Genomic DNA, 14,333 nt, shown 5'->3' with positions numbered 1-14,333 from the left:
AGAAAAGGTTTTAGAATCATTTCCCTAGAGTTTCTTAGGAATAGGATCCTATCTCTACCAGTCTTCTCAGAGGTGGTAAGGTTGGAGGCAGGGGGAGAGGGTGGCAAGATGAATTTAAGGTACTATCCTCACCTGTTTACATTGTCAACTCAAGCAGGATATTTTTCATCTCACTTTATTTTCTCTGCTGTGAAGCATGATGGACTGTGAAAGTTGTTTCACAAAGTTGTCATGATCTTCAAGAAAGAATAGATGCAGGTACAGGGCACGCGTACACACCTACTTACACACCTGTATGTGCCTATGCCAACAGCACTGGGAGAACGAAGTTGTGCATGGAGGAGGCGGCCTCCTTAAGTCCGGGGGAAACCGGCGCATTACGTGTATGTGGTGGGGGGACTATACGGCCAACTCAGTTTCCTCTGGGTTACAGCTGCAGGGAGCTATAGAGGAAGCCGGCATATTCTAGACAGGGCACTGGGATGATGGTGATTTTGTTGCTGCTGAAAGAAGACAGTTCAGGTTTGCAGGAGCAGGGGAGTGACCCCTCCTCCCTGAGGAGTCCTAGGTGCTGTGCTCATTACCAGAGGGGCTGACGGTGCAAGGTGGGAGTAAGATACACAAGGGGGGCTTATCTAAGCCGTAGCACCTTGGCTACAGTCTATCTTGACTTTAAGCAAGAGCTTTGGAAAAACCAGCTGCAGCTGCAAAGAATGAAGCAGTTGAATGGGAACATGGGGAGGAACTTGAAACGGGCCTGTTTTCTGTAAATTAGCAAAAGAGGAAAATTAGAATAAAATGGAGATTTCTTAAAGTTGGGGAGCTAGCTTAATCCAATTTCTTAAACATCTCTGGAACTTTTCTCAACCTAACTTGAGAGTGGGCACTGCGTCCTACTCATTTCTAGGACACACCCTGCCCAGTCCCACCAACATTCACTTGGGGGCTGTAGAGGGGGGGCATCTCCACCCACTAGAGGGAGGAAAGGGGAGATGAAGGTCAGTCGGCTCTGGGGGACTCGGGCTTCCTTTAGAGGCCTTTCACACACTGCTTCCCTGTGCCAGATTGGGGGGCAGTGTGTGTGAGAACTTTGGGGGAAGGACAGTCTATACAGGGAATAAATTATCACGAAGGAAGGAGATAATATTTAGGACTCATGCTGGTCTAAAGGGTGGAGCTGCATAGGGAACGTGAGCTCCAGAGGGTCCTTGGAGGGGTACTGTAGCTCCTCCTTAGTCTACCACCTGAAAGCAGAGAGCAGAAGGGACCCGCAAGGTAAGAGGGCAGAGGGGAACAAGCCATATTCTCTTCTGGGTTCCTGAAGTTTCCCTCTTGGGTTCACTCATATGGGAACCACGTACCCTATCTTGGTGCCTCTATACCTGTGTGCCCGATAGACCCCAGAGGACAGAGACCATGCATGTCGCCCACAGCTTTTCAAGTGGGAACTTGAGGCCAACTCTTGACCTTGGCAGATCACCCCAGAAAGATGAGGAGGACTCAGGGGCCAGCTGTGGGCAGATGAGGACACAGGGGCCAGCTGTGGGCAGATGAGGAGGACTCAGGCGCCAGCTGTGGGCAGATGAGGAGGACTCAGGGGCCAGCTGTGGGCAGATGAGGAGGACACAGGGGCCAGCTGTGGGCAGATGAGGTGGACTCAGGGGCCAGCTGTGGGCAGATGAGGAGGACTCAGGGGCCAGCTGTGAGCAGATGAGGAGGACTCAGGGGCCAGCTGTGGGCAGATGAGGAGGACTCAGGGGCCAGCTGTGGGCAGATGAGGAGGACTCAGGGGCCAGCTGTGGGCAGATGAGGAGGACGCAGGGGCCAGCTGTGGGCAGATGAGGACGCAGGGGCCAGCTGTGGGCAGATGAGGAGGACGCAGGGGCCAGCTGTGGGCAGATGAGGAGGACGCAGGGGCCAGCTGTGGGCAGTATCGGCCACCAGATGTCACTGCTGTCCCTGGCTGAGAGGGGAGGCCGCTGCACAAGCAGAAGAGGGCTCTGGGAGATCTCTGGCTCTCCGCCCCTTCTCGAGCAGTTTCTCAGGAGCCGCTCCCCGGCAAGGGAAGGGCAGAGGGCGCATGGCAGGGCGGGGTTTCTGGCTCTGTACCCTCCCCGTGTTGCTGCTCCTCAGGCCTTGGGCCTCTGGTCCAGCGGCCAAGCAGCCATCCACACCCACCCGGGCCATCCTGGGCTCTGACCCCCAGCCTCTCCCACTGGCTGGCTCCTGGGTGTTTGGGCCACTCTCCTCCTGGAATGCTCCTCCCTGCTCTTACTGTTGGCACAGAGGCTCAGCCAGGAGGCTGGGTGCCGAGAAGGGGCCCGTCTCACCCTATGAAGGAGCAGCAGGTCCCTGTGCCCCTCTCTGAGTCTGCGCCCTTCTTCAGCCGTTCCCTTGCGCCTCCTTTCCAGAATCCAGGCTGGCAGAGGGCAGGTGCCCATCTGGTGCCCGTGAATGGGGCACGGCAGCAGCAGTTTTGGAAGATGGGATCCTTGACCCGGGAGACCTGAGTTTCTCAGTCTGTTTGGGTCAGAGCTGCCCACAATAGAGGAGTTTCCAGAAGGACTTTCCAAACTTCATGTCTAGGCTGCCCCTGACCGTGCTCTGCTTGCTTTGGCCAGGACGAGAACCAGATTTCAGTCCATGGCCCAGGCTAACCCAGGGGTGATGAGGGAGGAAGAGAGTGGGATGTTTTTAGACACACACCTGTGCTTCTGGGACCAGAAGCTGGGGTGCACAGTGGGTGTCTTTGAACTGGGTGGACCAAATCAATCCTTTGGAAATCTTGTTCTGGAAGCTGCAGGGTCAGCAGAGTATATGGCTTGTCCCTGACTCGGGAAGGTGGGATAAAGAAGGGCAGAGCTGGGAGCAAGAAAAGGAGACAGAGCAAACTGTGGGCGCGGGCGCCTGGGCCTCCACATTCAGTGTGGCCGGAGGAGCTCCAGGGGCGCAGGAGGCCTAGATGACCACGGACTGCAGCAGGCGGAAGCACATCATGAGGTCCAGCGGGATGGGCGGCTTCAGGTAGTTTCCATCCAGCCGCAGGTAGCGGAGGTGCGGCACGTGCTCCAGGTCCGAGGAGAAGTCATGGAAGGCGACTAGATTGTTGGGGCAAATTTGGGTCCCGTTGATTTCTGCGGAGAAAGAAAGGGAGAAGTCAGCAGGAGAGGTGGGCAGGGGGTAGGCTCACCAGTTCTCGGGAACGTGCGACCCTGAGTGACTGACCCTAATCTCCAGGCTGGTTTACCCGTTTGTAAAATGAACTAAATTGGAACTGGTCAACAACTGTTATTGAAAACTCACTCTAAAGAGTCATGGAGAAAGTGAACTTTGAGCTGACCCTTCAAAGATACAATTAACGTGTAGAGACCTGGGGATGTTGTTCTGATGCCGTGACCCATTTGAATGATGTTGTGGGGGGCAAAAAGCTCACGGCAGAGTTTGGAACCAGTAAATAGTACAACGTGGTGTACTAAGCAGAGTAAACTGGAGAGGCTCCCGTTGTGGCCACCAGTTATGGGAGACTTTCAGATGTTTCACTAAGGATGGGGTCTCTGGTTTCTAGTCTGAGGAATGTCACTGAGCAGGACTGCTGTTATGAGAGGGACGGTGGGATATATGAACTGGTGTCCGGGGGGGCTAAATCTGGAAGGGCCCTACGATCAGGTTTATGCTGTAGAAAGATGAATCTGGCTGCATGTGGAGAAACAGTGGAGGGAAGCAAGATCTGAAGCCCGCAGTGGATGGATTGCCCTGGAGGTGCGCCTGTAAACGGGATGTGAGGCTTGAGGGTGGGCAGAGGATGGCTAGGTTAACTGAACTAGGGATGACAGGAAGAGAAAGGGCGCCAGGGAGGGGCTCGGGGCCCCAGGACGTGATGGAGCCGTTGATTCTGGAGTGATGACTGGCTCTGGGGAAAGGGAGCAAGAAAGGGAAGAGATGGGCAAATGGAGGCAGGTTTTCAGATGGAAGCTGAGTTTCCGTTTTCCCTGCCACCTTTTTGGTATGCCCTCTTCTGAATGAAGCTTTCTATCCTCCCAAGCCTTGCTTCTTTTAGCTTCTGTGGGTGGTGCTTGGTTGCTTTTCATCTCCTTCCTCCTCTTCCCTCTCTCCGCTTTCTTCTCTCTTCAGCGTTGGAGCAGCAGAAAGAGCCCTGACATAGATGAATTTTCTTCCTATGACCTTTGTGACTTTGGACTTTACCCCCCGATGCGCTGTTCTGAAATCTGTGAAATGGTGAGAGTGGGTGGAATCTTTCTGTCTTCAACCTCAGAAGGCTGGATCACCAGCCCCTCCCGCCACAGCCTGTTTTTGTCCACAATCTGGTAGAAACTTGTCAACCATTTATTAATCAAGGTATCCTTTCTGTCTAGGTTTTTGGCCTATACAGCCTCGTGGGAGTAATGTGTTCTATCAGTTTGCTCCCTGCAGGGTAAAATTAGACAGTTTTGCCTTTTCCTGAATTTCTTTCTTGCAAGATTTAAGAAGACTTCCCCTACCTTTGTGTAATTATCTCAGATGAGTGAATAAGCCTGTTCTATCATCCACTTGTTTCGAGATTATACAAATTCAAAAATCTCCCTCTCATCCTTTGGCTTGAAAGCTAAGGATTCCTAGTATCATGTTAGGAGTGCTTCTTTCTCCTTGGTCTGCATCCCCACAGCTGCTGCATCTGTCTGAGAATGTCCAGAGCTGTATTTTATGTCTCCCTTACCTACAGGTCTGGAGGGCAAAGGAGCAGGGGCTGGTGAGGAGGGCTGGAGGTAGGAAAACTGGTACCCCCCAAGCATGGTATTCTGGGCACTTTATCCATACTAAACTAGCAAATCTTCATAAACATTTTGTGCCATTTTACAAACGAGGACACTTCCCAGAGAGGTCAGATATTCTTTGAAGGTCATGTGGGCTGCAAGTGGAAAGACCAAGGTTTGAAGCCTGTGCCAGACTGGGTGCTTCTGCGTGCTCAGGCACGAGGCGCACGCGAGAGTGCTGAGCAGGGAGAGCCGGCCACCCCCTGCGCCGCCCCAGGCCCCGCACTCACTCTCGATGCTGTTGTTGTTGAGGTACAGGTGCTCCAGCCGGTTGCTGATGGCGGGCACGCTGCTGATCCTGTTGTGTGACAGGTGCAACACCAGCAGGTTGGAGATGTTGAACGAGTTCTTGGGGAGGCCCCGGTCCGAGAGCAGGTTGTAGTTGAGGCGGATGAAGGCCAGGTTGGGGAAGCCCTTGAAGTACCCGCTGGGGATGGCCTCGATTCTGTTGCTGTCCAGGTAGAGCTGGTGGATGGCGGAGGGCACCTTGGGGGGCATCTTCCTCAAGGTGTTGTGGGCCAGGTTGAGCTGCATGAGGTTCTTGAGGCCCTGGAAGGTGTCGGGCTTGAAGACGCCGTCACTCAGCTTGTTGTGCTGCAGGTCCAGCAGCAGCAGGTTCTCCAGCTTGCTGAAGACCCCGGGCGGGATCCTGGAGATCTGGTTCTGGCTCAGCCTCAGCTGCTCCAAGTTCCGGGGCAGGGCTGCGGGCACCTCTTCGAGCTGGTTCTTCTCCATGTAGAGGAACGCCAGGCTGGGGAGCTTCTCCAGCACCCTCTGGTCCACCTTTCGAATCCGGTTGTTGTCCAGGTTGACCCACCTCAGGCCCGTGGCGTTCCTGAAGGACTCCACCGGGAGCTCAGTGATGAAGTTGTTCTGGAGATAGAGGTAATGGATGCGGGGCGGGATGACGGGGACCTTTCGGAGGTTGCGGCTGTCGCAGTAGAGGGCGGACGGGAAGTCGGGGGGGCAGTAGCACTCCCGGGGACAGTCAGGAAAGACGGACGGGGGCCCTGGGGGCAGCGGGGGGGGCAGGTCTGTAGGCTCCGCTGGCTCATCGGGCTGCGGAAAGCTAGGTGTGGGCCTGAGTCTGGGTCTGGGCCGGGGCCTCGGTCTGGGTCTCGGTCGTCTTGTCGGCTGGCCTTGGGCCGCTGAGGCCAAGAGGAGGAGAAGTGTGAGGAGCCAGCAGAGGGATGACCTCATGATCCAGGCGACGCACCTGTGGGGAGGAAGGTGGCGGGTCATCAGCCTGCTGGGCCTCAGTAAAAAGAGCACGTGTCTTTACAGCTGGAGTTGGCCGGGACGGGCTTGGGGGGAGCCGTGGCAAGGGCCTGTGGAAGCATCTCCTTGCTTGCCTGTATCCAGCAGGTGAGAAGGCAGCAAGGGTTTGAGTGTCTGGCTCCCTTTCCCAGAGGCCCAGGTGCTGATGTGCTAGAATGTCAGCTGTCTTGGCAGAATGCACTCTGGGCTGTGAATCAGGAGTCCCAGAGTTTCCTGGAGAATACCCTTAAGCACTCTAGTCCTCAGTGTCCTGCTTTGCAGTATGAGAAAATCATCTCTCCCTTTATAGGAAGAATGTTAGGATACGTGAGCCATAGAGTCCTGGGGTATTACATCTGGAAGGGTCCTCCCTGGTTCCATAACTCAGTGGTTTTCAAACCATGCCCCATTTCAGTGGAGTCCTCCTGAGGGAGAGAGGCCAAGGGGATGGCTCTGGGGGACCCCTGTCCAACATGAGGAACTCTGTGGTTTTAAAATCTGCTACATATATTAAAGGGTAGCTGAAGCACTCATTTGAAAAAAAAAAAAAAAGTAGCATTGCTAAAAGTGTTTTGAAATTCACAAAGTCCAGACTCAACTATTTATAAAAATTGAGCACTGGAGGGGAATAGGAGCTTGTCAAGGCCAGGAAGCTATATAACAGCAGACCCAGGACACAGCCCCACGTCTCTGTGGGCTCTGCGAGCTCTTGGGAAGGAAGTGCTGCGGTCCCCTTGTGTCTGCCCCCGCTCGCCCCTCCTCCCCAGCGCTCAGCTCAGAGAACGCTGGTCTTTGCCAGCAGGACACACACCAAGAATTTCTCCCCAGATGTGAAGGCTCCTGGGGAAATAAACAAGGAAGCAACTGAAAGCTGTGGGGACTACAACAAACTAGTGAATATTAAAAAAAAACCAAAAAGAAGCAGATTCATAGGTATAGAGAGCCACTGGTTACTAGTGGAAAGGGGCAATATAGGGATAGGAGATTAAGAGGTATAGACTATTATGTATAAAATAAGCTATTGTGCAACATGGGAAATATAGCCAATATTTTATAATAACTAGAAATGGAGTGTAACCTTTAAATATTGTAAACCACTGTATTGTACACCTGTAACTTAGATAATATTGTACATCAACTATGTTTCAGTTTTTTAAAAAGCTGCAGGGAAACCACTTTCGTTTCTTCTGATCTGGTATTGCTGCTTCCCGTATGCATTGGAGCTGATGATATCAGGTGGGATATAAAGAACTTCTGCCCACCTCAAAGACATAGTGGAGCAGGCTGATGAAGGATGCTCTGGGGTTGCCCTTCCCATTGGTTCTGATGCTGCTTCAGATAGGGCCATGTGGTCTGAGTCAAATTAAGCTGAGGAAACTGGTAGACCCAAGGCTGCAGACAATAACTGGCATTTCTCTCAGACCCCCTGCCCTAGCTTGTCGGGTTACCTGTCCTTTCCCCTCCCAAGGTCCCTGTGACAGCCCCTCTGGTCTCCTCCGGGATCTCTGTTTCCACGTTGCTTCCAATGGCCCTCTTTGCTGCTTCTTCACAATTTGCAGTGGTCTGCCCCTCCCCTTCTTAGGGCCTGGGACACTTTGGAGATGCAGGTTTCTTGGAGTTCTTGAGAGAGGGGGGGCTGGAGTATATCCTCAACTGCATCTAGACCCTGTGATCACTGCCTCTGCGCCAGGCTTCCCCCGCTTTCTTTGGAGCCCACATCAGCTAGGTTCTTCCCTGTGTGACCCAGTACTGGCTTCCTGCTAGCTTTGTTCAAAGCTAGCTCAGTAGCAGCCCCTCACCAGATGTTTAGCCTGAGTCTGTTACTTGGAAGGAGCTGAGTGTGACAAGAAACATGGATGAGGGCAGGGCTCACCCTGGAGGGGCGACGGAGTCTACCTACACCTGTTGCACACCTGCCCTGGACACCCAGCCCACACACGCTCCCACAGACACTCGTCTCCCTGTGCCGCACACACGAGCAAACACACGCGCCCCTCCCCGGTGTGCGTGCGTGGGTCCTCATGGGGTAGAGAGTGTGGAAGGGGAGGAGCGAAGGGAGACAGCGGAGGGAGGGAGAGGAGGCTGCCCTGCAGCTTCCGCTCCTTCTCCTCCTTCTTCTAAGGTGGCCTCTTCCCAGGCAGACCTCTCCAAGGGGGCCCAGGGGGCCATTTCCCCTGGCCTCCTGTCACAGAGGACGCTGCAGTTAGATTCTTGGCTTTATCTCCAGCTGCACACGTAACAGTCTTGGGGAGACACCGGAAAGGCTGAGCTGAAAAGACTCTCATTGGAAAAGTAAACCTGAGTCTCGTTGCCAGGCCCCACACCACTTGTAACTGGTGAACTATCAGTGAAAATGTTACAGGTTCTGTAATTTTCTTGAAAATAGCATAACAATATTGCACAGAGATTTTAAACGGGGAAGAAAAGTTATGACCAACCTAGATAGCATATTCAAAAGCAGAGACATTACTTTGCCAACAAAGGTCCGTCTAGTCAAGGCTATGGTTTTTCCTGTGGTCATGTATGGATGTGAGAGTTGGACTGTGAAGAAAGATGAGCGCCGAAGAATTGATGCCTTTGAACTGTGATGTTGGAGAAGACTCCTGAGACTCCCTTGGACTGCAAGGAGATCCAACCAGTCCATTCTGAAGGAGATCAGCCCTGGGATTTCTTTGGAAGGAATGATGCTAAAGCTGAAACTCCAGTACTCTGGCCACCTCATGCGAAGAGTTGACTCACTGGAAAAGACTCTGATGCTGGGAGGGATTGGGGGCAGGAGGAGAAGGGGACGACTGAGGATGAGATGGCTGGATGGCATCACCGACTCGATGGCCGTGAGTCTGAGTGAACTCTGGGAGTTGGTAATGGGCAGGGAGGCCTGACGTGCTGAGACTCATGGGGTCGCAAAGAGTCGGACACGACTGAGCGACTGAACTGAAAGTGTTACATTCGTGTGCTAAAACCTAACATTTTTAAAAGCCCCAGTTTTTGTGACCTTGAATTTTTTTGCTTTGGCACTTTTTACTTCCTGACCAGCTGGGAGACTGACAATAAGCAAGAGGTCTCTTGTGCAGTGAGAAGCCCTGGGCAGGCTTCCCAGCCTGGCGGAGCCCCGTCCCTTTCACTGCCTCGGTCAGCAGGAGCATTTACCCTGGGCCCTGAGTGGGCAAGTCACGCCCGTGCGGAGCGGCAGCCGGCTCTGGCACGAGGCGCTTCCCGGTGACGCGGGGCCCGGGCAGCACTCGGCTCAGGCGCGTCAGAGCCGCGGGTTAGTCACAGCCTCACCCGACGGGCATGCCTCCCACCCCTGCCATCCCCGTGAACACAGGCCGCCCTTGCCGCCACCTCCTGTGCCAGACCCTTCGGGAACTTCCCTTATCTCCCCACCGGCCCTCTGACCTGTCTATGCTCCAGACCTCTGGGGGCTGGCCACGCTCCTTTCAGCCCTGAGAAGGTTCTCGAGGAGAAGCTCCTGGGCCTGTTCCTTGGAGAAGCTAGGTCTGTTGAATTCCCCTGCTCTTGGCCCTGGGGCTGAACCATTCTGTGTGTGCGCATGCTCCTTCCTTGAGGAAGCAGTGCTCATTTCTGAGGCTTTTCTCATGGGACAGTGCTCCTTCCTGATGGCGTCTGTGCCGTCCCCACAGTCTAAGTCTCCAAACCAGAATTTGCGACAGACGAGAAGTCCCTGGACTCCAAAGGGAGCCATGGTGTCTCCCACAAAGCCCAAAGCCACGCCTTCGTATGTTCCTGTCTTCCAGAACCTTCTGTCCAGTCATAAGTCCCCTCAGGCGGGATTCTAAGTGTATGTGATTTTTAAATTTCTTCTGCCTTCGCAAGCACACCTCCCCACCTTCCGCTGGGCCGAGCTCACTGCTTGCTCAATGAATGCACCTGGACCGCCTATAACCACTGACCTCCTGTAACCCCATTCACCAACACCTGTTCTCAAAAAGCTGCTCATTTGTGAGCGGAAAGCAATCGCTTTGACCAACCCAAAATTCACTCTCCCATTTGAGAAGATTTTCTAAGAGAGTTTTAAATTCAAGTTTCAATCTCAAGTATTAGAGACTTAGGCTTGAATCCTGGCTCTGACCCACCTGCTCAGGCCCAGGGTCCTCAACTGTGTGAGGATCAAATGGGATCATCCACAGGAAGGCATGTCATAGAGCATGAAACCTCTGCAAATGGCAGGGGTTTCATGTATTCATTGATTTGTTTGTGAAAGAACGTATCCTCTCAAGAGACTCTGATTTTTAAAGTGAGAAAGCCCTGTCCCTGTTTAGCTCATAAAGTCATTCATTTAAGGTTCATCCTCCCAGGACTCTTGCAACGATTCCTCAGGGCAGGGTGGGGTTGAGGCCCACAAGGGTTTACCAAATCATAGGGCAATTGGCTTTGTATGGAGACAGCCTGGGGTTGGGGTTGAGTTGAGAGTGAGGCTGGGTGTGTCTCCTTGGGTTAAAGAAAGATGACTCCACACTACTTCCTGGTGTTCTTGTCAGATTTCACGTCTAGCTCATTACCCGTGAGCCTCCTTGGCTTCACCCAGCTAGTGACCCTACCGTTGGAATGGGGCTGCCCCTGCCAGAGCCATGCCCATGGACGCTGGGATGACCCTCTGTTTTGGTTTCCTTCTTTCTGTCCTAAACTCAGACTTCTGAAAGCCATTCTATTCTCTGTGTCTTCCTGAAGCCCACACGGGAGTTGAAAGCCAGGAGAATCGGGTCTTCTCTGCCCAGCTGTTAACAGAGGAGTGAGGCAGGCCCACCGCAGCTGCCTTAGATTCTTCCAAGACCTCCAAGTAGGCGTTGTGGGGTCCTGAGGTAACAGGACTAAGGGCTAACATGGAGGCATGGTGAATTCAGCAAGTCACCGACTCACTGTCCCTTTCTTGGGGAGTGAAAGCAGAATGGGAGTAAGGCTGACTGGGGCAAAGGTGAAGACAGCAACACGGTGCAAACTAGACAGGGGGTGTGGGGTCCCCGCCCAGCCACCACTGCCTATAGTGACGCGACCCTGTCCTCAGCCTCACTTCCCTTACCTGCAAAACACAGATAAAGAAATCTTCCCTGTCCCTCTGTTCCTTATCGGGTTATTTTCAGAGGAAAACGTGATAAGCGACTTTAAAATGTGCTACAGATCAAAAAGAGCTAAAAATAAATCTAACACTCTAATGGAGAAGCCATCTGTCTCCCCAGTGTCTACCACAAGGCGACATGTAAACACAGTGTCTTTTGGGCTCAGGCCACTAAGTCCAGAAGAGCAAGTTTTCCATTCTAAAGGCAAGGGGAACAATTTAGGGTGGGATGGCCCTTGTCCTCTCATTATAGCTCCTCACTATGTCCTTCTCTCTGCCTCAATCCCCTAGCTTTTCCACCCCGTGAAGAAAGCCTACAAGAATCTGTCTGATGTGTTGAGTGCTTATAGATGTGGGTCTCAACCCTGCAACTCTTCAGCTGTTTGGCTGGGTACTCTTGGGAAATCTCTTACCTCTACTAAGCTTCAGTTTCCTCATCTGTAAAATGGGCATACTAACACACTTTTATCCGATTATTTTGAAGGTTAAGTGAGTAAATGTGCAAAAAGCAAGTGCTTGGTGAATGTTAAGCTATTATTGACATTATTTCAAAGTAATGGGGTCTCTGTCTCTTCAGCTTGGCCAGAGGACAGCCGTTCCCTCCACAGAATGCCGATCCTTGCAGATGTTTACTTGGATTCCCACCAACTCTCCTACACAGAGCAAGCTCCTCCCCTTTCAGGCCTGTGAGACCACACTTAGGTCTCAGAATGAAATAATTAGAGAAGCTATAGATGCCTCCAGCCATTTGGGGAACGTTCGCTCTGTCCCTCCCCCTCACTAACACCCGCTCCTGTCCCTGAGCCTTTCTGCAGCAGCCGCGGGGATGCTGACCAGGGACACCGCAGGCTGCTGTCCTCAGCTGGCTGTGGAGTCCACTGTGACTCGGGACTTCCCCTCCCAACCTTGGGTACCTGTCCCTTCCAGCTTCCCCCAGAGGCCCAAGAGGTGGGGCTGCCCCCGGGGAGGTGAAGGGGCAGTGTAGACCCTGCGGTTCGGCCCATCCTCTGTGCAGGCCCGCCAGAGCAGGCAGCTACTGGGCAGGAGCAGGGGACCTAAAAGGGGTGGGGAGGAGCCCTGCACAGGGCCCCTGGGGGCCCAGGCAGGCGGATTAGCAGGTAGGAGGAAGCCTAAGCTCTTTGGAGCTACCTTGGGGGAAATTGCTTTCTGCAATGTTCCCTCATTACACAGCTGCCAGTTTTTACAAGGAGGAGAGAAGGGGAGAGCTCACTCAAGGTCTTCCCTGTTCCTTCAGGTGCTTGCTTCTACTCTGCGAAAGAGGGTGGCCCACTGGAGACACTCTGAAGCTGCTCCCTCAGACAGTCCTTGTCCGGGAAGCCACACAGCCTGTCTGCCCAGCTAACGCTGCCAGAATCCTGGGCTCTTCAGTCCTACACATGTGTCCCTCAGGCCTCTGGTTCAGACTCCCAAACCCTTGCTGCCTGTCACATCCTGAAACAATAGCAGATTCTTGGGTCTTGATCCTGTGGATCTAAAGCAAAGGGTCCAGTTGTCTGTATTTCTAGTGAGCACCTCTCACCCTCCCCTGCATCCAGGTGATTTCGAAGACCAGCCGTACTTGGAGACCCTCTCCTAGGCTATGCCCTTCTTGCCTTGGGATAGCACTCTGCATAATCGAAGAGGAATGAGCTGGGCAAACGGAGAAGGTCCACCCTATTTAAAAAATTCAGTTTCCCACTTCAGTTTTCCCCTCCCTTGACTCATTAAGGAACTACGTCTTTTTTCGTCTCTCATAGGAAGCCCTTGCCAGTGTGGGATTATGTTGAAGTGGCTTTAAAGAGAATTCTTTTCTGGCTGCCTGCCGAAAACAGAAATGAATACCCCCAGTGCTGGGAATTAGTACCTCTAAGGCTTTGGAGTAGGGTTGCTTTCTTCTCTCTCTTTCCAAAAGAAAAGTGGTTTAGAGTAGTGAGGCAGGGAAAGTCAGAGCTACTGGGAATACACCGTGCAGGTTAGAAAGCTGCTTTTTTCTCTCCTCCACCCAATTAAGTTCTAAAGAATGAAGAAATCTTTCCAGCCCCTGCTGCTGCTCATCCTGTTCCTGATCTGCCTGCGTTTGGGACACATGGTTTCTTTGGCTCTGCCAGCTCGGTGGGAGGACGCACTTGCTCTTCTCTCTTAGGTGCTGTGTGCGCGCGTGCCTGCGTGTTTTCCTGCCAGGGTCTTGTCACTGTGTGCTCTAGCTCTGCATGTCAAATGCCGTCAGGACGGAGGTGAATGGACAGGACGCCTTCCCACTGTGTGTGCATTCGTGCGTGTGCATGCGAAGTGGAAGTGCAGCATCTGTGAGGCACACGTGTGTGCCCGGGACAGTGTGTGACGAAGCATCAAAGGTGCAGCAGAGTGGGTTCTAGAGTGGAGTTTCCGTGGGCACCCGATCTGTAGAAACACTGGGTGCAGCATGGCTCTGGGCTACAGCACACAGCCGTACCAAGAAAGTTTGCCTTTTGCAGCAAGCCAATCCATGGGTGCAGAATGATGAAGAGAGGGAAGAGGGTGGAGACGAAATGAGGAAGACTGATTTGAGCTCCTCTGAAAGGAGGAAAATCTGGTAGAGGACAGGAAGGAGGGGTGGAAGGAAGGAAGGCAGGCGAGGACAGAGCCTAGAGCAGTAGCCTGGCGTGGATGGGGCAGGAAGGGGCTGGCTGGAGGCCGGAGCCTTCCTCCTCCAGACGGCTTACCTGAACCACCTGCCTCTCCTCTCAGCTCGGGTTTATCTCCGGCGAGGCGAGACTGCCTCTGCTCCCCCCACCCTCAGTGGTGCTGTGGCAGCAGAGAGCCAGCCAGACGCTCTGGTCTCCCAGTGGTGTGTGCGTGCTTGTGTTTGCCTGACTCTTCCTCCACCAGATCCTACTGGGGTAGGGAGGTTAGGTTAGGGGAGGGCCAGGCTGATTGTAAGTAGGGAGGGGAAGAGGAAGGGAGGGAGGAAGGGAGGAGGGGAGAAGGGAGGAGGGAAGGGAGGGAGGGAGCTTGGGAGAGGAGGAATGACAACAATAAAGTCTTTATTTGGCAGCCAAAATCCCAAAGACTCCATCCACACACCATGCCCACTAACGGACCCGTTTTTAATAACATTTCCTTCTGCTGCTGCTGCTTCTGGGAGGGAGGTTGTTTGACCCATGTTTGGAAAACAGGCCAAATTAACAGAAGAAAAGGAATGAAAGCAA

The 14,333-nt window shown here is 53.3% G+C and overlaps 1 protein-coding gene across 2 annotated transcripts; it reads right to left on the bottom strand.

Annotated features, from left to right (window-relative positions):
- Nucleotides 1-159: 159 nt before the first annotated feature.
- On the bottom strand, nucleotides 160-13,992 carry PRELP (proline and arginine rich end leucine rich repeat protein). 2 transcript variants are annotated; one of them, XM_004013544.5, is made up of 3 exons: nucleotides 13,848-13,992; nucleotides 5,042-6,027; nucleotides 160-3,134 (listed from the first exon to the last, which is right to left on the bottom strand). In XM_004013544.5, exons 2-3 carry the CDS (start codon nucleotides 6,009-6,011, stop codon nucleotides 2,959-2,961), a joined length of 1,146 nt encoding a protein of 381 aa, XP_004013593.2. In that variant the 5' UTR covers nucleotides 6,012-6,027; nucleotides 13,848-13,992; the 3' UTR covers nucleotides 160-2,958. The 2 variants fall into 2 exon arrangements, with proteins under 2 accessions (XP_004013593.2, XP_060251968.1); XM_060395985.1 differs by having other exon boundaries at nucleotides 160-6,027.
- Nucleotides 13,993-14,333: the final 341 nt, after the last annotated feature.

Source organism: Ovis aries, chromosome 12, assembly GCF_016772045.2.
Source record: "Ovis aries strain OAR_USU_Benz2616 breed Rambouillet chromosome 12, ARS-UI_Ramb_v3.0, whole genome shotgun sequence".
NCBI classification, from domain to species: domain Eukaryota; kingdom Metazoa; phylum Chordata; class Mammalia; order Artiodactyla; family Bovidae; genus Ovis; species Ovis aries.
This window is presented reverse-complemented; position numbering and strand designations above follow the sequence as displayed.